This window comes from Lolium perenne, chromosome 6 (assembly GCF_019359855.2).
Source record: "Lolium perenne isolate Kyuss_39 chromosome 6, Kyuss_2.0, whole genome shotgun sequence".
Classification (NCBI taxonomy): domain Eukaryota; kingdom Viridiplantae; phylum Streptophyta; class Magnoliopsida; order Poales; family Poaceae; genus Lolium; species Lolium perenne.
The window spans coordinates 272244655-272271993 of record NC_067249.2 but is presented as its reverse complement, the minus strand read 5'-3'; the positions used below and the strand labels follow the sequence as shown (position 1 = coordinate 272271993).

The window sequence follows — 27339 nt, the reverse complement described above, 5'->3', positions numbered from 1 at the left end:
GATCGAGCTACGGTCGCTGCCAGGCGGACCTGTGGGGGAAGCGAGCGGACGCTAGGCGCGACCGCGGAGACGCAAACGTGCCGCATATTTGCGCCGCGTTTGTGTCGCCGCGGACGCCCCGGACACGATGCGTCGCCCCGCTGGAGCAGGGTGCAGACGCATTTTCTTCATAAAGAGACATTACGGGACAAACCTAAGCCAAGAATTAGATCATTGGTAACTTTGGTGCGTCGCCACGCAATATTCCAACCATCCCAAAGTTATTTGTGCAGCTATTTCAACAAGCCATACGGAACTCATGGTAAAATGCGACTTTTGTGAACTGTTACTTTCTACATCTACTTAGTCCAATTAACATTCGGTAAAGGTTGACGTCAAATAATAAGCCTACAATTTAAAGATGGCACGCTAGAGTGCTCCTGATAAGTTAGAAATCTAGGTAAGACCCAAAAACCATATGCGTCAAGATGGCCAGGTCGTTGCCGCAGGAGTTGGAGTAGGCAGAGATGGCGAGGTTGTTGACCCCAGAATTGGAGTAGGCACAGATGCCAAGCTTGATGACAGGAGTTGGAGTAGGCGGAGAAGCGGCAGACGATGCAGCTAGCACGGGCAGGCGCACCAGCATTACAGGACTGATTAGGCTGTCAGCTAGCAGTTGAAAGATTCAGGTTCTCCATGAGGTAACAGCAGGGTTTGGCACGCTGAAAAATATGTTCATAACATAGTTGTTACCACACTGAATAAGGGCAACGATTCGATGTAATGCACAAGGAGTGTTGTCGTGCAGCAGGGAGGCGTACCTTGATTCGTTTCAGGGTGAACTGGCCTCCATTGATCAGCTTGGCAAGCTAGGAGACTGCACATAGGTTGTGCTACCTACCCTCCAGAGCTGCCATGAATCATGACTTCGTTCGGGTTTTTGCTTCGCCAACAGGGAGCACAGTTATTGGAAGGCCTGAATGATTACACCAAGTTCACAGGTCAATGTGATGCAAATCGGAAAGCCAATATATGACAAAGGGGATAGATTTTCACTTTGGCCGGAAAGAACGATCAACTGACCTTTGTTGAATTGCTGCTTCAGAACGGAGACATGTGCTTCTGTTAATAATGTCATAGATGCAAAACTACGAACTGCGAGAGATCACCAGTAACCATTGGTTGCAGTTGTTCTGCAGATTTCAAATAATGAGGTACTTGAAGTCAGAAAATGGAGCTCTATATTAACATCCTAGAGAAAACATCTACCACAAAATTAAATAAAAAGAGGAGCAAATGATCCGTTTGTCTCTAACCTTTCCATTCTGGAAGAAATGTCCATCTCTATCATTAAGGTTAACACCTACTGAGGCCCCCTGAGTGATTGTTGTAATCAGTGGGATAATTCTGGAAGTAAAACCTCTTAGTTCCAAGAGCTCAAAAAGAAAATCTGGATTAACTTTATCATAGGCTGGGACATTTTGCGCATCTAGTAGAGATGCTCTTAGGTGAACTAATTTGGTAAGAAAATGTAGATTAACTTCATCATAGGCGTACCTTGATTCGTTTCAGGGTGAACTGGTCTCCATTGATAGGCTTGGCAACTTAGGAGACAGCACACAGGTTGTGCTACCTACCCTCCGAAGCTGTGATGAATCATGTCGGATTTTCGCTTCGCCAAAAGGGAGCACAGTTAGTGGAATGCCTGAATGAATTCACCAAGTTCATAGGTCAATGCGATGCAAATCCAAAAGCCAATACATGATACAGGGGATTGATTTCCACTTTGGCCCTGAAAATACGATCAACTGACCTTTGTTGAATTGCTGCTTCAAAGTGAAGGCATGTGCTTCTGTTGCCGTTATCATTTGGATGGAATAATAATGTTGTAGATGCAAAACTACAAACCGAGAGAGCTCGCCAATAACCATCTGTTGCGGTTGTTCTGCAGAATTTGAGTAATGAAGTACTTAAAGTCACAAAATCGAGATCTATACATGCCAGTGTCACGGACTTTAATTATCTTCCTAGAGAAAACATCTACCACAAAATTAAATAAAAGGGGAGCAAAAGGACCCCTCATCTCAAACCTTTACCAGTCAGGAAGAAATCTCGATCCACATCATTAAGGTTAACAACTACTGTGCCCCCTTGAGTGTTTGTTGTAATCAGTGAGATAATTTTGGATGTAAAACCTCTCAGTTCCAAGAGCTGAAAAAGAAAATCTAGATTAACTTTATCATAGACCGGGACCTTTTGTGTATCTGATAGAGATGCTCTTAGACGGACAAATTTGGTAAGAAAATCTAGATTAACTTTATAATAGGCGTACCTTGATTCATTTTAGGGTGAACTGGCATCCATTGATCAGCTTGGCAAGCTAGAATACTGCACACAGGTTGTGCTACGTACCGTACGGAGCTGCCATAAATCATGACTTCGTACTGATTTTCGCTTCGCCAACAAGAAGCATAGTTAGTGGAATGCCTGAATCAATACACCAAGTTCATAGCTCAATGCGATGCAAATCCAAAAGCTTGGCCGGAAAGAACGATCAACTGACATTTGCTGAATTGCTGCTTCAGAACGAAGATATATGCTTCTGTTAATAATGCCGTAGATGAAAAACTACGAAGTGTGAAAGCTCACCAGTAACCATTGGTTGCAGTTGTTCTGCAGATTTCAAATAATGAGGTAGTTGAAGTCAGAAAATGGAGCTCTTTATTAATATTCTAGATAAAACATCTACCACAAAATTAAATAAAAGAGGAGCAACAGGATCCCTTTGTCTCAAACCTTTACCAGCCAGGAAGAAGTCTCCATCTATATCATTAAGGTTAACAACTACTGAGCCTTCTTGAGTGATTGTTGTAATTAGTGTGATAATTTTGGATGTTAAACGTCTCAGTTCCAAGAGCTAAAAAAAAAATCTAGATTAACTTTATCATAGACCAGGACCGTTTGCGTATCTGATAGAGATTCTATTATATGGACAAAATTGGTAAGAAAATCTAGATTAACTTTATAATAGGCGTACCTTGATTCGTTTAAGGGTGAACTGGCCTCCATTGATCAGCTTGGCAAGCTAGGAGACTGCACACAGGTTGTGCTACCTACCCTCCGGAGCTGCCATGAATCATGACTTCGTTCGGATTTTCGCTTCACCAACAGGGAGCAGTCAGTGGAATGCCTGAATGAATGCACCAAGTTCACAGGTCAATGCGATGCAAATCCAAAAGCCAATACATGATACAGGGGATCGATTTGCACTTTGGCCAGAAAGAACGATCAACTGACCTTTGTTGAATTGCTGATTCAAAATGAAGACATGTGGTTCTGTTGTTGTTATCATTTGGATGGAATAATAATGTCGTAGATGCAAAACTACGAACTGAGAGAGCTCGCCAATACCCATCGGTTGCAGTTGTTCTGCAGATTTCGAGTAATGAAGTAGTTAAAGTCGGAAAATGGAGCTCTATACATGCCAGTGTCACGGACTTTAATTATCTTCCTAGAGAAAACATCTACCACAAAATTAAATAAAAGGGGAGCAAAAGGACCCATTGTCTCAAACCTTTACCAGTCAGGAAGAAATATCCACCTACATCATTAACCTTAACACCTTCTGAGCCCCTTTAAGTGATTGTTTTAATCAGAGAGATTATTTTGGAACCAAAACCTCTCGGTTCCAAGAGCTAAAAGAAAAAGTCTAGATTAACGTTATCATAGGCTCGAGATGCTCTTAGATGGATTACTGGTACTCATGTGGTGGAAAGCAAATGACAGTCGTGCATAGACCATGTGCTGGTGTAGCCGCATTCAACCAAGTTCTGCCGGCAAAACAACAGCTAGCTCGCTACGCATCGTTCACATGGTGGTGGGACAAGCAAAGCAAGGAGACAAAATAGAAGGAGGCATCCAAAGAGATGCATCATAGTATCGTACAGTCGTGAAATTACCATGACCAAATAGCTAAAATAGAAGTGCTGCAGCAGCAGATCAAAGAGGAGCCTTTATCACAACCTTTCTTTTTCATGCTAGTAGAATTTTCGTATAATTGACTCGCTCGATTAGTTCACCAGTTGCAGAGGTATTAGCGCACACATAACAATCGGTCATGTTGGTCGACAAACGTAACTAGCAATGCCTACAGAGACACCGAGTACTCGGTAGACACACAATCATTGGTGAAACTGCTACTAAAATGGAATCAGTTATGCCTATCCAATTAGAAAGCAGCTGCAGAATTATCAGGCATGTCCATTGCCTGCTTGAAGTCAAGGAGGCAGAGGCACCCAAGCGTCCTACGAGCCGATTTACTGAGAAATAATGCAGCGAGGATCAAGGATTTACCAGATCAGTCCCTGGATCGCAGGCTCCCGTCTTGCACGCCCACGCCGAGCTGGCAGCGGCGCTGCACCTCCACCTAAAATTCTTGGACTCCCTGGTCCACCCGCTCGAGCTGTCCTCCAGCACCACTCCCACGCCGAGCCGCCAGCCGCTGCTTCATGCCCTGACAGGTCGAGGGAGTTGCGACGGCATGGGCCTTGATTATTCAGGTCTGAAAAGAAAAGAGCAAACTATGCCTTAACACTCCATCTGGAATATCCTTACTCGATGACATTCTAAAGGTGAAGTCGTGCAGTATGCTTAAAAAAAAAAAGCAGTTGTCTAAAAAGGAAGCAGTCCAAATAACTAAAGTGGCTGCATGCAGGCAGTGTGAATGGAATCATGAACAAAAGAGAAATGGTTGACTAACCGGCACATGGAGTCCAATGGCGGACCATGATGCATGTAGGCTGTCAGTTCTCAGAAAAACGTCGCTCTGCAACTGAAACATGTAGGCTGTCAGGTCTGAGAAACAAGGCATCACCTCGCATTAAGACTTGGCGTGGGTTATGTACCTTGTGTAATTGTGGATCGATCATCCACAATTACCAATAGTTTTCAGACATTCTTGAACATCCACTGATCTTCAGTAGAAGAGTTCTATTGATACCAACACATCAAAACTTTGCGACATCGATCAGAGTTAAAGACCTGAACTAGGACAATGCTGGACTAGTATTTTGTAACCATCCATCATGAACAAACCAGCGAGAAATAGCATGTAGATAATCAGGAATACAATCTTTGTTCATCCATTGAGATTTCCAAACACCATCTTTGTAGAGGTTTCTGCAGTTTCAGTAAAACAGCGATCAGTGAGCGAGTAGATAATGAGTCATCTGTTATGGCCAAGTGAGTAAGCATACCTGACACTTCAATTTGAACAAAAATCTTATGCTAAAGCTCATGCCGTCAATCTATGAATGAGAAATAGAAACCAATTCCTTGATGATATGACAATTTTTTTGACAATAAATACATATGGCTTTTCCTTCCTCAGGTAACTCCCCGAAAAATTCGCAAGCTCTTGACCGTTTCTTGCTTCTGCGATTGGTAGTCTGATCATCCACTCCTTCATGAAGCTGAACTTGCCCTGTAGCTTGACTGGTTGACATTATGACAATTGGAGTGAGCCTGTTGGAGATGAACAGAGATATCAATAAACAAACAAAAACATATTATACAAATTATGACAATTAGAGTTTACAGATACCACCAAGTTGGATGTAGCTACAGGAAAGTTTAGTAAGCTAGTACAAATTATACAGTAAATAATGATAGTTAAGAAAAATCACCAGACTAATATGGACAATAAAAGCCTAATTTTGTGTTGAAAGATGAGCATTATTGTAAGGTAGGTGATACTTAGATGATGAGAGCTCTGTAGCAACACTGCGGTATAATCCGCATCATGATTACCAAGCTGAAAGCAAATCCTAAATCCAAACTAATAGACTGGTTCAAATACTGACCGTGTCTAACTGAAACTCTAAACAGCTAACTACTTACTGACGAAAAAAAGCTACTGTCGACAGCAGACTGTTGAGCACCAGCTTACTGAGGAAACTGAAAAACCTGAAAGACCTACTGATTCACATGGTACACTACTAATAGTACTAGATCGATCCACCATACTTGAGGCCTACTTCATACCACCATCCAGTCACTTGAGAAGGCCAAATAGAGGAAATGAATATAATCAGAGGGGAGTCGAGTAAATTCTCACCAGGAGGGCAGGAGGTAGGAGGCGGCAGATCCGATCCAGAAGGCCCCAAGTTGGCACCCGAGCATGCGGCGACCGGCGTAAGAAGAGGAACCACCGGCGGGCGGGTGAGGCGGCCGACAAGATATGGGTAGTCGGCGGCGGACGGAGGATGCGACGACGGGCACGAGACAGGGAGTCAGCGGCGGACGGAGGGTGTGGCGACGGACACAAGGCAGGGAGGCAGGGAGTCGGCGGCGGGCGGAGGTGCGGCAGCGGCAGCGGCCACGGGAATGGATTTTGGATTGTCCAAGTTAGAGATCCAAGTCCATCCAACGTTATTGGCCCTAAGGTCCTTTTGCGGCCCAGGTCCAGCGAAGCCCTGTCCAGTTACATCCAGTTTATTTCAGGTCCAAGATCCATGGATATTAGACATCATCATCCACTTCCAGATCTACTTGTATTGATACATAAAACCACGGGTCCGCTTCGTTCAATTTTTTGGCTTGCTCGGTTACCTCAGGACTGCAAAAAAGTACAGCTAGCTCTTCCAGTGAAGTGGGCAGGCCCTCCTTGGGTGGTAGGGATAGGATTTTCTCACATCTTTCAATCACTAGACTCTTGAGAGAAGAAAGGCCACGTAATCCTCGAGGGAGGGACTGCAGATTCTTGTAAACATAAAATCCCAGATGTTGGAGGGACGTGAGGAGCAGAAGCGCTCGTTCTTGCTCTTCCGTGAAGGTTGTCATTCGCTGATCATGACTGAACCGTAACGTGTGGAGAGTAGCGGCGAGGTGGCTGCAAATGGGAGCAGTAAGCACTGCCGAGATGCTATCCACACCAAGATGTTCCAGCTGGAATGAACCTGCACTCATTAATTTGCTCCTTGCGATCTCTGAGAGCAGATCCCCTGCTATAGAGATGCCCTCTTCATTTCGTACGTACAGTTTTTTGAGGTTGACTGTGATGAGAGGATTGAACCCATCAATCGTCAATTCACTACAATCTATCAGAGTTAGACTAGTGAGAGACGTGAGGTTTGAGAGCAGGCCCATTGATTGCATGCTTGGCTCAGACCAAATATAGAGTTCTTTGAGGCAGGTAGGGAAAGGGTTGATGGCATGACCTCCTCCACCTACTTCTCCCATGGGCCACTGAGAGAACAACTTCCCACACCTGGATCCATTAAATGATTGAAGCACCCTGAGGTCCGAGAGCCCTCCGTCCTCCGCAGGCAGAAGTCCAAGGTTCCTACACTCGCTGATCTCAAGGTTGGAAAGAGCTGGAAAAATTCTCAAAGCTTTTGAAAACAATTCTCCGGTAATCTGTAACTCTATTATGAGAATACTCTGAACTGAATGGAGCAGAACGGTGTCATCCAGTTCTGTGGAAAACACGTCGTCGCATCTATTGAAGTGTATAGTGCTCAAGGATTTTAGCTTTTGGAGATCCGACAATGTAACGTGTGATACACCACAAATTTCCATATGCTCTACTTTATCCATAATGTGGAAAGCCAGAGGCCTAGTATACCCATTAATGCTAACTTCCTTCCCATCGTATAATAGCCCCGACCCAACATTGCCCACGCGAACATATGTAAGCGTGGAAGTGTGAGGCATGAGTGGGAACAGAGACAAACCAGGGCACTTCCAAATATTAAGTGTACACAGTTTGGTAAATACGTGAGAGCACTCCAAAAATGGAAATGAGGAGATTAAGGGACAAAAATTAATTCTGATGCTTTCAAGCCTTGCAAACATGTGGCTACTAGGTCCGCCCACCCACTCCACAAGTTCTGCCATATCCTCAAACACAATTTCCTTCAAATGGGTGAAGCTTCTCTCTGTAACACCACCAATACCAGGCCCGAACAAACGCATCCCAATAATATTCCTGAAGGTGACTTTGCTGAGGTTTGATAGCTGCTCAAAAGATGGAAGAGTACTCCACGATACACCCTCTAGATGGAGAGACTCTAACTTTTTTATGCTAATGTCGCCACACAACCAACTTGGAGCAGTCGTACCACCATGATTTATAATGCCAAGCACTCTAATATTATTTGGTGGATGAAGACCATCGAGCACATCATCATCTATAGGTTGGTGCTCTGCCTTGGACCAGACCAACCTCAACTTTTTCAGATTTGTTTTATTTTTCAATTTTGCATCACTAGCTTCTCCCTTGGACCTCACTGTTTCAAGATTATATATACTGAGTTCTCCTCCAAGGCAGCTCAGTTCCCCCAGCTCTTTCAACTCAAACCCAACATTCTCTTTCTTAACATGGAATTCTTTAAGCTCCTCCAAACGCTTCATCTTTCCAACCTCAGGAATATTGGAATGGAAGTTTCCAGAAGAATGAAAATGGCGTAAATACACAAGACGACTAAAGTCTTTAGGCAACTTTTCAATATCCCACCAATCTCTCAGGTCCAAGAATTTCAAGTGGTAAAGTCTAGATAATGTGCTAGGTAAAGTAATCTCTAAGCCAGAAGGTGAACTAATTTTAAGGTACTGGAGGTGGATAAGATTTGAAAAGTTGTTTGGTAAAGATTGTTGAGTTGTCATGGCTATAAATAGTACTCGGAGACCCTTTATATTTTCAAATGTATGTTCCAAAATATTTGCTATTCTTACATCATGTAATTCAAAAATCATCAAACTCCGCAAATTTGCAATGTCTATCACGCTCCTCAATTTACCCATTTCTTCTACAAAACTTTCATCATATACATTTTTTATGGTGATCGACAAATGCCGAATAGATTTTGGGATATCATCGGCTCTAAAACTTAAATTACATATATTGAAACATTCTTGTGATGAAACATTTCGAGATAGTTCATGAAATAAATCATGCATCACATAGTATTGACCAGAATTATCTCCTCCCTTGATGAGAAAACCATTACCCACTAGTTCCTCTAAGTAATTCTTATCGTTTTGGCTACTAGAGTCTACGATACCTACCGTCATCCAAAAATGAGTAATTTCTGAGTTTTGAAACTTATAATCTTCAGGGAAAAGGGAACAATATGAAAAACATTTTTTCAAATAAAAAGGAAGGTAGTCGTAGCTAATTTTTAGAGATGGCATAATATCGTCATCATTTTTTGTGTTGCTCCACTCGTTCTTTTCAAGAATCTCCATCCAATATTTCCGAGAAAGGTTTTTCCTCAACAACCGACCGACTGTATTGGCTGCTAGTGGTGAACCCTTTAGTTTCCTAGCAATGTCTCTTGCAACATCAATTAAGTCATCTTCATAGTTCCCAGGCAGTTTGCTACGATCAAATATGCAAGCTTCAAAGAGTGTGAAGAAGTCATTAGGCTCCAAACCACCCAGTTCTATTGGATCTGTTGTTTCCACCATCTGTGCTATAGATGGAAACCGAGTTGTGACAAGAACCATGTTGCCCTTGGATTCCCCCTTTGTGAATGGAGACAATAGGTTTTTCCAATCAGTCTCAGTATTGCATTTCCATATATCATCCAGAACAATTAAAAACCTATTGGACTTTAGTCTCTCCGCAATGGATTTTTGAAGCTGGTCTAAACTGGCTGTTTCAATGTTGCATTTATATTTTTCTTCTTCAATCGCAGGTATGCAGCTAAGGATCTGCCGGGTGAGCTGTAGAACATCAAAATCAGTTGAAACACATACCCAAACCTTGACAGTGAAGTGTCCCTCAACCCTCTTATCATTGTACAAGTGCTGGGTGAAAGTTGTTTTTCCCATACCCCCAGGGCCAACAATAGGCAGAACTGAGAGGGTTTCAGTTTGATATGTGCCACCAGTGAGCGCATTTACAGTTTGCTCAAAGATGGCACTCCTCCCAAACAGTTTATCCTGTGATACTGTTGAGCCTGTGGGAGACCTTTTTATGGTGACAACTGTGCTATTATTTGGGATTTTATTCAGCAAGTCAGAGACAGGATCACACAGGTTGTGTATGCCCTCTATCACTGACTTGATTCTGTTGGACATGGCCACCCTATCAAATTTCAACTTCCCAACATGGCCACCATCATTACCACTATCAGACTGGGTCACACTGTTTGGGTTAGTCGTAACAATAGTAGCAGCAGCAGACTCATCATCTAGCGTACGAGAACAAGAAAAGCATGGAAGCCAGTTACCGATGGTGTGGCGAGCAGCATGGCGACCATGGAGTACATGACCACAGAGGCCATCACCCAGGTCCGCGAACGCTTCCTTGGTGCCATCCAACTGGTCTTGGATCATGAAGTAGTGGAGCTCATCCAACGCATCCTCCGCTTCATCAGCCTTCTTGCTTAGGTCCTCCAGCAAGCTCTGCAGGCCAGGGTTGTTGTGCACACCCCTGTCCTGCGCAACGTGCAACAACCCTTGCATGTAATTGAGCTTGGTTTTGATCTGCTCGGAGTTGAGGCCGAGTTCAGAGCTGGCCACAAACGCGGCCACCAGGTCATCGGACAGCTTATTCAGCAGCTTGCTGACAAGCCAATTCGCCGCGCCAATAGCCGTCTCCATCACCTCCTCTTCGGTCCTGGGTGGTCTCGAGAGCCCGCCAGGCAGGGCTAATTGGTGTGTGTGGTGGGGATTTCGTGGATGCACTGCAAGTACAGGGTAGGAAGGTAGCAATGTGTGTGTGTGTTTTGGAGGAGCCCTTGATAGCCTGGTTTATAGCCAGTGTGTGGCGTGGCTCAGGGAGGTTTGTTTAATTAGGCGATGACTAGATCCAACCTTGGTCGACCCGCCAGCATGTGGAGCTTAGTTTTGTTAATTGCGTTGAGACTGCTCATTTGCCAACGGTCAGCTAGTAGTCCTTGGTAAGTGATTGGCATCATTAGAGTAGAGAAGATGACGATGCCGATGACTAGATCCGACCTTGGTCGACCCGCCAGCATGTGGAGCTTAGTTTTGTTAATTGCGTTGAGACTGCTCATTTGCCAACGGTTACCAACGGTTAGCTAGTAGTCCTTGGTAAGTGATTGGCATCATTAGAGTAGAGAAGATGACGATACCGATGCCGACATGGTGCAGGAGGTGAAGTGGTAAACCGATTAAACAATCAGGAAAGATCCATGGACCAAGGAGCCAGGGCTTTCCGCCGGTTGCCGAAGACGACCGACCCACGCCGCGCTGTCTTCTCCTCCCGGCCTCCACGCTATTGGAGCTCGCTCGCCGCCTCGCGCCCTCGCCCAGTTGCCCTGCCGGAACGCCACCCCCGCGTTGGCCCTGCTCGCCGCCGATGCCCACGATGCGCCGCCGCGGCCGGGCCACCCCGCCTTCCTCCCTGCCAACTCCCGACGCCGGTGAGCCGCCGCGGCCGAACTCTCCGCAGCCGCCTGATTTTCCCTTGGGCCGTTTTTGCGCATCTCGAGTTTGGAGTTATCCAGCTCGGAGTAGGCTATTTTGTTCCACTGTTTCTGTTGGTGCCACTGTTGGATTATTTTCGTTGCTGCCCTTTTTTTTGAACGGCTCAAAAGTGACACCAATAATATAGACTGAAAAGAAATGTATAAAGAAAATGGACATTAAAACAACAAGTTCAAGATTTTTTTATAAATGTGTTTCTTGTATTACGGCAAATAAGTTTAATTTTTTTCGGGTGATTGCTTAAACTTCCAAATAAATTATAATTACTTTTGGTAAATAAATTTATTCTAAAATGCAAAAATAGTGTATATGATGAACAATTTTTATATAGTGAACCCATTTTATATATGTGAACAATTTACACATTGTAAAGATTTTTTCAGAGAATCGAATCATTTTGTTTCAATCGCTTGAACAAAATTGTGGTTCTACATTTTTTTTTAGATATTGATGAATAAATAAAAAAAACCGTAGGTGAATTCTCACACATGAATGGAATTTTCTCTTGCGGTGAAAGCATTTCATCTCATGAGCAAATTTATCCGTGAACGCTTTATATCGAAGTAATGTCCTAGTAAGCTTGTAGTAACAAATTTGGCAAGACATAACCTCCTTCTCGAAATAGCTTTTCGCCACACTTTATAAATAAAGCTGCAAAGGCCGAACCGGTAAAAGGTGGAGAGGAGAACCTCTTACAAAGCAGATCAAAAAAAAAGAGGAAAAAAACACATAAACCCAAACTTGCCACCGAGGGCATTGTCACGAGATCGAGTCGAGTCACGACTCCATAACGATGCCCCCAAGAGGGTAATGACACACTACATTGCCGCCGTCGGGACTGCGATGTCTAGGGTTTTCACCCGGAGCTTTCACCCGGTAGCATCCGCACACCACACCCAAGAACTCAACTGTCTGTTGTCCCCAAGTTAGGCATCTGAAACACGATCTGGGAGTTGCAAAAGCCAAAGCGCCGCCAACACGAGGATCCCCCACCGTCTGCTGCTTGATGTCTACGCACGCTTCTGTTCTTGTAGATAGTGTTGGGCCTCCAAGTGCAGAGGTTTATAGAAAAGCAGCAAGTTTCCCTTAAGTGGATCACCCAAGGTTTATCGAACTCAGGGAGGTAGAGGTCAAAGATATCCCTCTCAAGCAACCCTGCAATTACGATACAAGAAGTCTCTTGTGTCCCCAACACACCCAATACACTTGTCAGGTGTATAGGTGCACTAGTTCGGCGAAGAGATAGTGAAATGCAGGTGATATGGATGAATATGAGTGGTAATAACAATCTGAAATAAATATGGCAGCAAGTAAACATATAGTAAAACAGTAAATAAACGGTGATTCGATGTTTGGAAACAAGGCCTAGGGATCATACTTTCACTAGTGGTCACTCTCAACAATGATATCATAAAGGAATATAAATATAAGCACTTTACTATGCTACTCTGAACTACTCTCTGGTTGGATAACGAACACTAATTCATTGCGTAGGGCTGCAAAAGCAAACCTTAAACATGTATTCCCAAGTACTAATAAACACCCCGCGCTATACTTTGAGCATTCATAGGCGGTACTAACACACCACAATTTCATAGAGATATCCAACTCAAATCATAATTCAGTGAACAAGTATTATGTGAAATATAGCCTAAGAGACCCACACGGTGCACACACTCCACCTTTACACACGTGGGACAAGGAGTCTCCGGAGATCACATAAGTAAAATCCACTTGAATAGCATAACGACATCTAGATTACAAAGCTCATCATATGGATCTCAATCACGTAAGGCAGCTCATGAGATCATTGTATTGAAGTACATGGGAGAGAGAGATAAACCACATAGCTACCGGTAGAACCCTCAGCCCCGAGGGAGAACTACTCCCTCCTCATCATGGGAGTCAGCAACGGCGATGGAGATGGCGGTGGGATCGATGGAGATGGCTCCGGGGGCAATTCCCCGTGCCGGCAGCGTGCCGGAACAGAGACTTCTGTCCCCCGGATCTTCTCTGGACGATGGCGGCCGCGACGGAACTTTTCTGGAACGGAGGCTGATGTTTTTGGGGTTTTCCCGAGAAGATGTATAAATAGGCGAAAGGGCGATGTCGGTGGAGGCCAGGGGGCCCCACACCTGCCCTAGGCGCGGGCCAGGTCTAGGCCGCGCCTAGGGGTGGTTTGGGCGCCCTGCTGCGCCTCTTCGACCCCCCTTCGGACTTCGTCTTCGCTTCGGTAAAATATTGACTTCGGCTTTTGTTTCGTCCAATTCCGAGAATATTTCCTGTACAACTTTTCTGAAATACAAAAACAGCAGAAAACAGGGAACTGGCATTGTGGCATCTTGTTAATAGGTCAGTGCCGGAAATCATGTAAAAGTGCAACGAAGTGTAAGTAAAACATATATGAATTGGTGTAAAACAAGCATGGAGCATCAAAAATTATAGATACGTTTGAGACGTATCAGCATCCCCAAGCTTAACTCCTGCTCGTCCTCGAGTAGGTAAGTGATAACAAAAATAATTTTTGAGGTGACATGAAGCCAACACAATCTTGATCAAGCATGTAAAACATTGTGTGCTGGGTTCTAAGTACTCTAACATAGGCATGATAGATATAATTCAATTGAATTTACCAACTATGTTATAACATGAAGAGTAACTCAAACAAAAGATCATGGATAATAGTGCATTGAAAGCAACTGTGTATTTATGATCATAGAGTAAGCATAATAAAGTGGTACTCAACATGTCCTTATGGAATAGCAAAACATAAATGCTAGGGCACCTTCAAAGTTCAGAGGGTGGCTAGATACAAGTAATTTGAGAGCAAGCAATAGCACAATCATGAATCAATCAATAATAATTTTGGGACTATGCACATTGCACTAAGAATGACAACTATGCTCTCTTAATTGGTGCATAAGGTAGAAGATGAAGACTCAACATGAAAGTAAAAGAAAGGCCCTGCGCAGAGGGAAGCAGGGATTACTCATGTGCTAGAGCTTTTTATTTTGAAAGCAATAGGTGACAAGGGATTAACTTATCAATGCCTACAGATTGTAGACTAGGGTTTTAGTCGGAAGTAGAGGGCAAGTAGATCTCGAAGGTTTCAGCCGAAAAGTACTCGACGATGTAAAAACTAGGGTTGCGTGAGACAATGAATCGATGCTTTCTTTGTCCCTCGACTCCCCCTTATATAGGAGGTGGAGTCGAGGGATTCGTAGTACACACATTACAGAGTCCGGGAAGGTTTCTAACTCATCCCGTAAGATTACAAGTATGTTTTTCGTAATACAACTCTAGCTTTCCTTAATACAAACTTGGGCTTCCGAATCTTCATATTCATCGAGTCGTGGGCCTTCAGTAAACCCCGGGTACCATCTTCGGCAGGCCCATTGGGGATGCCTATGTCAGTAGCCCCCGAGATTTTGTTTGAATCAAAGAATCAGGGAAAATATCCAACTTTATAGCCATTCAATAACTCTGTCAAATTTATCACATATCTTTGGATACGCAATTATATATTGTACAGGGATAATGGTAGTTGGGGCTAGTTCATCTGACGGATCAGGTACTAGTTAACTGCTCTAGTGGCAATCCGCAAAAACCTACTTCAAGATCACGTCCCTGGACATGATCTCGGGATACTGGTGTTTAACTTCGATAGGTGCCGCTTAAGGTCTTACCATTCTGTCGAGTCCCAGTCATGTTTTATCGGGTACCTAACGCGTCCGTTAGGATTTTTCTTCGTATCTGTTGATACGGAAAAAAGTAGCAAACCGACGTCAGAGACGGCGCCACGCCGCTCAGAACGGATCTGGGGTCTTACCTTCGCAGAGTTTTGCGGCATTCAGAGATTATTCGCAACTTTGGCGCTCTGAGAATATATTGTCGAGTGCTTTTTTCGGCTGTTGGAATAGCACATTTTATTGAGTCAACGGATGACTTATATTGTCCTCCCGATGGGAGTATGTTTCGAGTTATTTGTATAACTCGAAATATGCTCACTATATATATATATATATATATATTTTTATACTTTCATCGGGCACGCGAACAGCGTTCCCGATGGGAGTAGGCCCCGAGGCTACAGCCAAGGACTTGTGCTTGGTTGTAGGCTCAACACTTTAATACCTTGTGTCGCTATATTGTCATTCTATCTCGAACTTTTCATATCTATCGGGTGCGCGACCAGCGCTCCCGATGGGAGTAGCCCCCGAGGCTATGAACAAATGCTTGCTTTTGATCATAGGCTCTCGCCATTTCTATTTTATCATACTCGAGGTTTTTCTTTTTTCCAAAGTAGCCCCCGAGCATTTGAGCAAAAACTTGTATTTGATCAAAGGCTCTCGAAATAATCAATAGTCTTTTTCTGCCGCCAATTTCATTAATCTTCATAGCCGAGATTCTCTCTTGCCAAGGTGACAACATCGCTGACGATAGCCACGATCACTGTATCGGGAAGACGCGAGAGATGTCCGTTCACTGACCTGCGGGCCCAAAATCTGCGACCTGTTGACACGTTACGCAAGTGGGGGACACACGTCCTCTGCTTTTTCTGCTGCACGCGCTGTAGCGCCTGTCCAGTTCCATCATGGTAAAAATACCATTGTACCCTTTGATCCACGTGTAAAGCATCCAGTCTATTTGGAGAACATCCAACGGTGCGGCGTTCCGACTAAGCCTGCTATAAATACTCTTCTTCTTCCTCGCGTATTCCCCTTCACCGCACCTTTGCGCATACCTTCTCTTGCTCCAATCTCCATTGCAAACAGCCAAGTTCTAGCGCACGCATACTGCTCCACTTTCTCCACACCATTGTTGATGCCGCCGCGGCCAAGACTTTCAAGGCACACCACCCCCGAAGCGAAGATGGCGACAGCAGATCTGGGGAGCGCTGAGTGGGAGAGATCCAAAATCTCCGCCCAAGATATCAACTTGCTGAAGAAGCTTGGGATCAGCAAGAAGAAAGATTCGCTGCGCTTCCCCAGCGAGGAGAGCTATCCAGCCCCTCCTATTGAGTATCGGGTCAGTTTCGTTGACCACCTCATCCGCGGCCTTTCTTCCCCCATTCACGATTTTCTACGTGGGTTGCTTTTTGTTTACGGATTGCAACTTCACCATCTTACTCCCAACTCCATCCTCCACATCTCGATCTTCATCACTCTTTGCGAATCTTTCCTTGGAGTCCAGCCTAACTGGGCTTTATGGAAGCGCATTTTCCTCCTTCGCCGTAATGGCTCTCCCAACGTTGCCTATAACATAGGCGGCGTTGTTATCTGCGTCCGCCCTGATGTCGAGTACTTCGATGTCAAATTCCCTGACTCAGTTCAAGGGTGGCGCAAAAAATGGTTGTATATCCACGAGGAAAGTCACGACTCGGCGGAACACAACATTCCCCCTTTCGATGGCAACGAAAAAATCTGTCGCCGCCGATCCTAGGATGCAGAGGCTAGCGACGAAGAAAAAGCGGCGACAGAGGCGCTGATGACACGCATCCACGAGCTTCAAAATACCCGCGGACAAGAATTGTCGGGTATCCAAATCACGGCATATTTCCTTAGGATTAGGGTGCAGCCTTTGCAAGCTCGCAAAAACCCCCTTTGGATGTATGCTGGCGACAAGGATGTTGATCGCCTGTCGATAGATTTATCGGTCAAGGACTTAGAAAAACTTGTCCGAAAAATCTCGTCGCTTAGCAAGAAAGACATCGTCCCGTCATCTTGCCATGTGACACCATATAGCGCCACCAACGCGCTCCCGCAGGTAATATATTTTTATCGTCTGCTTGTTCGATCACTCTCCTCTTTTCTCTCTTTTTTGTACTGCTATTTCTTCGACTGCTGTTATTGATACAAATTCCTGCCGATACTTTTTCTATCTTGTCCAGAACCACAAAACTGCGTCGCCTCTTCCTCCCCTTCCCGAAGGTGGAGAAGTCGAAGATTGCGCAATCATTACCGAGGACACCCAGGTTCCTCCTCATCCTGAGAGTGAAGTCGCGGTTTCTCACAAACCCGCGGCTTCCTCTGAAAAAGAAGTTGAATCCGAGGCTACCGCATCGACACACTCCCTCCCCTCCGCTGTTTCTCCAAGGAACAAGAGGAAAAGGGACGAAGTTGCCGATTCCGGCACCTCCAAAGCCGGCGCATCTCCTGCCGAAGAAGTTGTTCCTACTGAAGAAAGGACAACTTTCAACCCTTATGAAGATGCCCTTGTCAGCTCGTAAGTTCTTTGCTGCTCTTTGTTGCTTGCTCTCGATATTTTGTCTATGTTGTTTCTTATTTTGTCGCCTTTTTATTGTAGTGGTGACGAGGATGAAAATCCACCTATTGACGCGACTGCTCGAACGAGTACGTCGCGTACTTTAGTTGTCTCTGAAGCTCAGCCTGATGGGGATGAAACCTCGCCTCCTCAGCAAGACATCGAGCATCCAACTCCAGTTGCAAGCCCCCGTGCCCCTTCACCAAAGAGGGCTAGGGTCGAGCCGGCCAAGGAGCCTACCTTGCTAATTGGTAGTTCCCCGACTCCTTCAATGGATGATGTAAGTTGTTCACTTCTTCTTTTATGTTCCGAATATTTCAATGCTGTCGACTCCCCTTTATTTTTTGCTTCTCCTTTGCTTGTTGCTGTCGAACTTTTCACTTCCTATATTGATTTTTCTTTCTCTATTTTTCTTTGCAGCCTTTGATGAAGGAGTTTATCCGTCTCGGTACCCAATTCGTTGGGTACCGTGACCATGCTAAAAAGCTTGAAGGTACTATTTTTACTGCTTCTCCTGCTAAATAAACTCTCCTTCATTTTTTGCCATGACACTTGTTTATTGTCAATTGTTTTGCCAGCCAATCTTGCGGAAGCTAACAAACGTGCTGATACTCTTGCTCTTAAATTGGAGCAAAGCGAAAAAGCTCGCAAGAAAGCTGAATTAGATACTGCCACTGTCGAAGATCTTCGAAAAAGACTTCATGACGCGGAAACTTCTTTGAGTGAAAACATTGCTCAGCAATCTGCCCGTGAAGATGAAATCCTTACTCGCTTGGAGTCGACGTTTTGTTAGTAAGTACTCAAATCCTTGCTATTTTTTCGGGTCATCACATTCTTCCTGGCTCGCTTTTTCTTTAACAAGCTTCCTTTTGCTCATTTAGGGAGGACGCAACAAGATTATGATCTAGAAAATCCTGAAGGTGATCGCCTCCTCGACGCGCTCTCCCTTCTTGAGATTCATGGAGATGAAGCACGCCAAGGCCTTACTGACGCTAGAATAGTTCTGTCACGGCTTTTTCCCTACTTCTTCGTGAAGAAAGAAGAACCCGAGACTTTTACTGCTCTCGCCAAGTGCTTCAAATCCAAAGAAGATCTTGGACCCAGTCTTCGACAAGAAGGCCTAAAGATTGGTGTTGAAGGCACCATAGCTTTGGTTGCTGACAGCCAACAGGATGTCGACTGGGCTAAAGATGGCGATGTAAAGGATATGGAGACGAAGAAATGGCAGTCTTTGATTAAGGCTGCCAAGCCAAACTCGAAGAAAATCCTTGCTTTCCTTGGATTCAAGCCAACTCCAGCTCCTAGTTCATCGAAGCCGGAGGTCAAGTAGACCACCTTGTCTCTTTTTTTTTGTTTTGCTTCTCTTTTGATGCTGTCGCCAAAGTAGCTTTGGCGATAACTACCCCAGTAGTTCAATAGGAACCTTTTGTAATAGCCGTGTAAATATCTGACCTTATTAATGAAAAAGCTATGTTGCCGAGGTATTGATATCGAAGTATTTTCTCTCCAGTTGATTTTTGACAACTATACCACTGGGCCTCATTCCTCGGCTGCTTTGCCTGCTGCGTCTTGCTCGAAAAGGTCCTCCGCTGTCGAGTATATTGGAGGTTCTTCGAGTGCTGCATAAAATGAAGACTTGGACGAACTCCGTCAACAACTGCAGTCGATGAAAAAACAAGCTCTCGTGATCATGGAACAGTCTCGAAGATCATCTGAGAATGAAAAATGAGCTGTTCAACAAGCTCAAGAAGCCATAGCGTTGAAGGAAACTGCAGTTGCTGAGGCTGCCGAAGCTACGCGCCAAGAGAATCATATGCTTGAACTGATGAATGACTCTAGCTTGGATATGACGGGTATGCTCCGCAAAATTTGGTCATATGTTAGTTTAACCTTACTATCTTTTATTCCTTGCTGATGTTTCCGGTGAAACATGTTCTTTTTTGGATACTGCTGCCGAAGATCAGCGTGTTGAAGCCCGAACCAATGTGCTTGTCAGGCTTGCTCGTCAGCATGGTTCCAATTTCTGGGTCACTCCTGAGCGTACTTGCCAAATAGTCAGATTTCAAGATCACGCGAGTCAGGTCCGCGACTTTCTCGACTTCTGCACGAGAACTTTATCTTTAGTCTACAGTACCATGTTTCCCCGCAACAAAATCCCAGACACCCTTCCTACTTTGATGGAGAAATTTCGAGATGCCCCTCGTATTCATGAATTTGTGCGGGCTCAGCTATCAGCTGGGGCAAGATTCGCCATGATTATGATACAGATCTGCTACCCGAAGTTAGATCTGACTCAAATTGTCACCAAGTGTCTGGCCGGGCAGGCGAAGCGGAAGAGGAACATTGACAAAATCGATGACATTGTGCGCCCTGTAGCAGAAGAGATGATGGACGAACTGCTTCGGATGGATGCAGAGTTCTTTGTGAAAGGTAGCTATGCTGAACATAGAACTGGTGCTGCAAATAACGAGGGAATCAATATAGAAGCTATACTAAATGCTGATTGAAGAATTTCTTTATTGTTTTTTCTCTGTCGAAGAACGCCTGTATATTGTAAATAATATGTATATTGTCAAATATCTCGAACTATTTTTGTTTCAACAAACCCCCAAGCTTTTTTATTGGTCCTTCCTGTGTGTCATATTTTTTGCGAGGTGTGTTGCACCAAGGCGAAATTTATTGTTTTGCAAGTTCTATTTTGTCGGCAGTACATATGTATGTTGTAGCTGCTGGGTGCAAGCCCCCGAGTGTGTCGATAAAGAAAATGTATATCACCAATATCTTTTCTATATTGCAGCACCGCGAGCCCGCCTCATTAAAAACCTTTCCAGCCCCACTCGGTGCCCTGAAAAGGAAAAGAGTGCGTCTGAAAGCTCGCGGGCGTTTCAGTACATTGTATTTTTACAAAGGAGGACTATATTTCGACTCTAAGCGTAGAACCGCCTGAGTTGCGCCACGTTCCAGGGATTTGGCTCAGCAACCCCTGTCTTCTTGTCCTTTATCCTGTATGCTCCTCCTTCGATTACTTCTGTGATGATGTAAGGGCCAAGCCACGGCGACTCGAGTTTCTCATGACTTTTTTGCGTGAGCCGAAGGACTAAGTCGCCGACCTGAAAGGATCTCGGGCGCAAACGTCGACTGTGGTAGTTTTTCAAGTCTTGCTGGTACTTAGTGACTCGTGATAACACTTCGTCTCGAGCTTCATCTAGTGCATCAACATCATCCTCCAATGCTTTTCTTGAAGCCTCTTCGTCATATTCTGTGACTCTTGGAGAATCATGCTCTATTTCTATCGGCAGTACTGCTTCAGCTCCATGGACCAGAAAAAACGGAGTTTCCTGTGTTGCCGTATTTGGTGTTGTTCGAATACTCCATAACACACTGGGCAACTCTTCAGGCCAGGTATGTCGAGCTTTTTCCAATGGTGCTAGCAAACGCTTCTTGATACCATTGCAGATAATGCCATTGGCTTTCTCGACTTGACCATTGGTCTGCGGGTGCGCAACTGATGCAAAGTGTAGTTTGATGCCTACCTCTGCACAGTATGCCTTGAACTCCTTGGATGTGAAATTACTACCATTGTCTGTGACGATGCTATGAGGTACTCCAAACCGAAAGACGATATTTTTCACGAACTTGATTGCCGACGCCCCGTCTGGTGAATTTATCGGCTTTGCTTCTATCCACTTGGTGAATTTGTCGACGGCGACGAGCATATACTCGTATCCTCCTGGCGAAGCCTTGTGTAATTTTCCCACCATATCGAGACCCCACTGAGCAAAGGGCCAAGACAGCGGTATTGGCACCAACTCTGCTGCCGGAGAGTGAGGTTTTACGGCAAATCTCTGGCACGCGTCGCAAGTACGAACTATTTCTTTCGCATCCTCAATTGCTGTCAACCAATAAAATCCTGCTCTGAAAACCTTGGCTGCTATAGCTCGGCTGCTTGCATGATGACCGCATATTCCTTCGTGTACGTCCTTCAGAATTATCCTCCCTTCTTCGGGTGTGACGCACCTTTGTAACACTCCCGAAATACTTCTCTTGTATAACTCCCCTTTGACCACAGTAAAGGCTTTAGAACGCCTAATAACTCGCCTTGCTTCAACTGGATCGTCGGGTATTTGTTTCCTTAGGATGTATGATATGTATGCTTGCATCCATGGAATTTGTACCATCATTACTAGGTCCTGTTCCTCTTCTTCTTCCAGTGCCGCTTTTATAGCCCCCGAGGGTTTCTCATCCTTCTCCTTCTTCTTTGGTTTCTTCGGCTTTGTAGATCTCTCGGCTATCTCTTCCCAGAATACGCCTGGTGGAATCGCGAGACACTGCGACCCAATGTTTGCAAGAACATCGGCTTCATCATTGCTTAGCCTGCTGATGTGATTTACCTCGCACCCATCAAACAACTTCTCTAGCTCATTATACACTTCCTTGTATGCTATCATACTATCGTTGACTGCATCACATTGATTCATGACTTGCTGAGCCACCAACTGTGAGTCACCGAAGATTTTTAATCGAGTTGCGCCACAAGCTTTCGCCATCTTCATCCCGTGGATGAGAGCTTCGTATTCTGCCTCGTTTTTAGATGCGTTTGGAAATGTCATCCGTAAAACATACTTTAATTTGTCGCCTTCAGGTGATATTAGTATCACGCCTGCTCCAGCTCCTTCTAATCTCTTGGACCCGTCGAAATTCATAGTCCAGGTTCTCGATAAATCCGGGGGTCCCGTATTTTGTAACTCCATCCACTCTGCGATGAAATCTGGTAGAATTTGCGATTTTATTGCTTTTCTTTTTTCATACGTGATGTCCCGAGGAGAAAGCTCTATTCCCCAAAGGGAGACACGACCTGTAGCCTCTGGATTGTTTAGTATATTGGATAAAGGCGCCTCATTGACCACTATTATCGGATGCGCCGAAAAATAGTGCCGCAATTTTCTTGCGGTCGTAAACACTCCATATGCTAGCTTTTGGTACTGCGGATACCGCTGTTTTGAGGGAGATAAAACTTCGCTGATGAAGTATACTGGCCTCTGTACTCCATGGAGTTTTCTTTCTTCCTCTCTTTCGACTACGAGTGCTGTGCTGACCACCTGAGGCGTGGCTGCAATGTATAACAAGAGGGGTTCCTTCTCCTGAGGCACCACCAAGATTGGTGGTATCGAAATTGTGCGTTTGAGATCCTCGAAAGCTCTGTCGGCCTCTTCGTTCCACTGGAATTTCTCTCCTTGCTTGATTAGAGCATAGAACGGTAACGCTTTTTCTCCTAGTCTGGCGACGAATCTGCTTAAAGCTGCGACTAGCCCAGTCAGCTGTTGTATTTCTTTTAACTTTGTTGGCTTCCTCATTGTTACGATAGCTTGAATTTTCTCTGGATTGGCTTCAATCCCTCTTGCTGAGACTAGGAACCCGAGAAGTTCTCCCGCAGGGACGCCGAAAGAACACTTCGTCGGGTTTAGCTTGAGGCAAAACTTATCAAGATTGTCGAAGGTTTCTTTTAAATCCTCGATCAGTGTTGACCCCTTTTTTGATGTTATAACGACATCGTCAATGTATACTTGTACGTTTTTTCTAATCTGTGTTGCCAAGCACTTTTGCATCATCCGCTGATATGTTGCTCCCGCGTTTTTCAGACCAAAAGGCATTATTTTGTAGCAAAACACGCCATAAGGTGTAATGAACGCTGTCTTGACCTCATCTTCTTCTTTTAATCTGATCTGGTTATAACCAGAATATGCATCCAGGAAGGAAAGACGTTCACATCCTGCCGTGGAGTCGATGATTTGATCGATCCTTGGGAGGGGAAAGTGATCCTTTGGACAATGTTTATTGAGACACGTAAAGTCGACACACATGCGAAGGACTTTCGTGTTTTTCTTCGGGACCAGTACTGGGTTAGCTACCCATGTGGCCTCCGTATGTAGCTCTTTGATAAAACCAGCTTCTCTGAGTCGATCGATCTCTGACAGCATAGCTTTGCGGTTTGGTTCCGAAAAATGCCGCAAAGGTTGTTTAATTGGTCTCGCTATTGGATCCAAGTTTAGGTGGTGCTCGGCAAGTTCCCTAGGTACTCCTGGCATGTCAGCTGGACACCATGCGAAGATTTTCCAGTGCTCACGGAGGAACTCGACGAGCGCGCTTTCCTATGCAAGGTCCATGTTTGTTGCAATGGACGTCGTTTTCTTTGGATCTGTCGGGTGAATCTGCACCTCCTTGGAATCTTTAGTAGTGTTAAAGGTTGGCTCCCTGAGAGGTCTCCCTACATCTGGCAACACATCATAATCAGTTGTGAGCCTTGACGCCATGTATTCTGCTTGCATCCCGAAAGTTTCTGACAGTCGATGAAAATCCTTGTCGCATTTATCAGCTAACGCGAAACTTCCTTTGACTGTGATTGGTCCCTTAGGTCCAGGTAGCCTCCATAACAGGTACGTGTAGTGTGGTACCGCCATAAACCTGGCATATGCTGGTCGTCCCAACAGGGCGTGATATTGCGACGGGAAATCCACGACTTCAAACTCCAGCCTTTCTATCCTGTAATTTTCTCGGGTCCCAAACTGAACGTCCAGATTGATTTTCCCCAACGAATAACTTGGCTTCTCTGGCGTGATACCATGAAAACGTGTATCAGTTGGTTTCAGATTTGCTAGGGATATGTTCATCTTCCTTAGTGTATCTGCGTACATAAGGTTTAGACTGCTGCCTCCATCTATGAATACTCGAGATACGTCGAATCCTGCGATCACTGCTGGTAAGATAAGTGCTGACTGCCCTGGGCGAGGAACTTGCTGCGGGTGATCCGCTATTGTGAAGCCAATGTCCTGTCCCGACCAATTTAGGTACTCAATCGTTGTTGGAGGCATCTTCTCTGCCATGAACACTTGTCGCGAGATTACTTTCTGAGCCCTGTTAGACGGCCTAGCTTTCTGAATCATCGAGACCACGCCGTTGGAGTTGGGGTCGATATATGGAGGTGGGTGTGGTGCTGCCGCTATTCTGAGCTGGTGTCGATTTTCGTCCGTAATTGCGGGAGGAGGTGGCAGGTGGCTCTCACTCCTGGGCCCCTGAGGATTTCTATTTGTTGCTTGAGCATTGGCTTGCCCTGCAAACCTCAACATTGCTTGAAAATTTCGACAGTCCTTCTGTAAATGACCTGACTACCTTTTTCCATTACTGTCGAGATAAAAATGCATCTGACACGGCCCGTTCATCATATCCTCGGGAGACACATATGGTCTCTGGAACCTTGGTCCACTATTTTGCCTGTTATTCCGAGAGTCATCTCTATTGTCGCCTCGCTGCTCGTTACTCCTTTGATATTCATCTCTATTGTTTCCTCCAGTGCTTCCTCGGAAACCAGCCGATATTTGGCCGGGAGCATCGTAACTTGAAAACTGCCAAGGAAATCGTCGTCTATTTTGAAAATTTCGACTACGGTCCTCCTCCGGTGACCTGTGTCGCTTATTGTGAACAGCATCTTCTCCATCTGCCCACCTGTTTGCTATCTCCATCAATGCCGATACTGTCCTTGGATTGGTTCTCCCCAAGTCTTCGACGAAATCTCCTCGTCGAATTCCTGCCACGAACGCATCTATTGCTCTCTCGTCAGATATGTTCTCTGCCGAGTTTTTAATGATGTTCCACCTCTGGATGTACTTTCTCATTGGTTCATCATGCTTTTGTCGACACGATCTTAACTCTTCTAGTGATGCGGGTTTTTTGCAGGTGGATCGGAAATTCTTGACAATCACATCCTCAAAACTATCCCAGCTGTCGATGGAACCTGGAGGAAGCTTCTTTATCCAAGATCTTGTGGCTCCACTCAGGTGTACTTGAATGCTCTGCATGGCTGTTTCACTGGTTCCTCCTATCAGCTTCACCGTCTCGAGATAATCAACTAGCCAATCCTCGGGATCTTGCAGGCCATCGAATTTTTTGAAATTATCGGGTAACTTAAACCCTGAAGGAACCCGAATTTTCCGGACCCTCCTTGTAAAGCACAGTAGCCCACACATATCCTCGTCATCTATCTCTGGGGAATGCCGATGTTCCCTTCTATTTTGTCGTGCTCTATCCACCCGTGCTTGTGTTGCTGTGTCTCGTGCTCCACTCGTTCTTTCGGGACCTGGTACTGCTGCAGTGGGTCGTGGACTATTTTGCCTTGCTGATCCTTCGGGAGGCGAATTTATAAACGCCGTCCCCATGGCTCCAACTCCTGCCATGGCCATATTGTACAATGCTTCTCTTGGATCTCCGGGAGGTGGCTTAGATGCGAGGATGAAAGCCTGCGTCACCATGTACGCAGCTTCTGGTGTCTTAGGGATAATGTTCCCCCTCGTGTCTATCGACATAAAGGACATGTCGAGGTTTTGAACTAGATTCTCCCTATCTGCCTCAGGTATATCTTGCAGCCGAGATCTCGCTCTATTTCGAGCTGCTCTGTGACTATCTCCCGAAGTGCCAGATTGTCGACTCAAATCCGCCCTTCGTCTGCTTGACGCGGAAGCCGCTTCCTGCCTCCTGTCCAACTCGATTTTTTGTTTCTCGAGCTCCCACCTGGTACGTGCAAGCCTATATTGATACGCTTGTAACTCCTCAGGTGTTGCGGTCACAGTCATTGGTTCTGTGCCATCAATGGCTCTCGCAACTCTATCCCATACCGCCTGCGGAAATTGTATCATCTGCCGCGCTCCAGGCCCAACATATTTTGTTCCTAAACCTCGGGTGAGATCTGCAGGATCGACATACGAATTTCCCGCATCATCGAAATTCTCTGACGTCTCCTCCTGTGGGCGACTTGGTTCTCCAATTACGTAGATCTGATGATATTTTGGATGCTGGACTTTGTCGGGTTTGGTGACACCAGCATTGAGATTTGTGAAGACCTTTCCAACAGTAATGGATCTGTCGATGAGGTTGAAGCTGTCGATGTTGCTCGAGTCATCGCTTATATCAGAGTCCACAGATGACTCGAAAGACATGCTGCTGAAGATCTTGGCGAGTTTTTCACTTGCCCTGGTGCTGATGAAGTGTGGCGACGAAGTCTCCTCATCGTCTTACTCGATTGACGATGCTGAACTCGAAAAATCGGGATCGACCGCTGATAATCCCGACGAGATCGGAATTTCGAGACAATATGCTCCTTCTTTCTCGATGCGGAAGTGGAACTTTCCGAACGTCATCTCCATGGGCTCCTCCAAATACGCATATGCATCCAAACGGGCGGGTGGGTGAGTTACAAAATCAACTAGACCAGTTTCGATCTGTTTACCTCTGTCCATCGCGTTGCTTGCAGCTGACGAAGTCGACGATCTTGAACGTGCCATCGAGATCAGCTCCTTAGCACCTCTAATCCCCACAGACGGCGCCAATTGACAAGGGATTAACTTATCAATGCCTACAGATTGTAGACTAGGGTTTTAGTCGGAAGTAGAGGGCAAGTAGATCTCGAAGGTTTCAGCCGAAAAGTACTCGACGATGTAAAAACTAGGGTTGCGTGAGACAATGAATCGATGCTTTCTTTGTCCCTCGACTCCCCCTTATATAGGAGGTGGAGTCAAGGGATTCGTAGTACACACATTACAGAGTCCGGGAAGGTTTCTAACTCATCCCGTAAGATTACAAGTATGTTTT

The 27339-nt window shown here is 45.2% G+C and overlaps 1 protein-coding gene and 1 pseudogene across 1 annotated transcript; both read right to left on the bottom strand.

Annotated features, from left to right (window-relative positions):
• Window positions 1–185: 185 nt before the first annotated feature.
• LOC127326810 (putative disease resistance protein RGA4) overlaps window positions 186–27339 on the bottom strand; it is a 75435-nt pseudogene continuing 48281 nt past the window's right edge.
• On the bottom strand, window positions 428–10587 carry LOC139830119 (uncharacterized). Its single transcript, XM_071822602.1, has 7 exons — window positions 9268–10587; window positions 8204–8400; window positions 6589–7477; window positions 2629–2652; window positions 1888–1924; window positions 1063–1134; window positions 428–648 (listed from the first exon to the last, which is right to left on the bottom strand). The coding sequence occupies exons 1-7, from the start codon at window positions 10585–10587 to the stop codon at window positions 428–430; spliced, it is 2760 nt and encodes a 919-aa protein (XP_071678703.1).

Coding starts and splice junctions, on each gene's coding strand:
- LOC139830119 (XM_071822602.1), bottom strand. CDS start 10,587: ATGGAGACGGCTATTGGCGCGGCGAATTGGCTTGTCAGCAAGCTGCTG. Junction 1,925..2,628: donor ACTGCAACCAATGGTTACTG/GTGAGCTTTCAC, acceptor CAAATTCTGCAG/AACAACCGCAACAGATGGTT. Junction 1,135..1,887: donor GTTATTGGCGAGCTCTCTCG/GTTTGTAGTTTT, acceptor GATCTCTCGCAG/TTCGTAGTTTTGCATCTATG.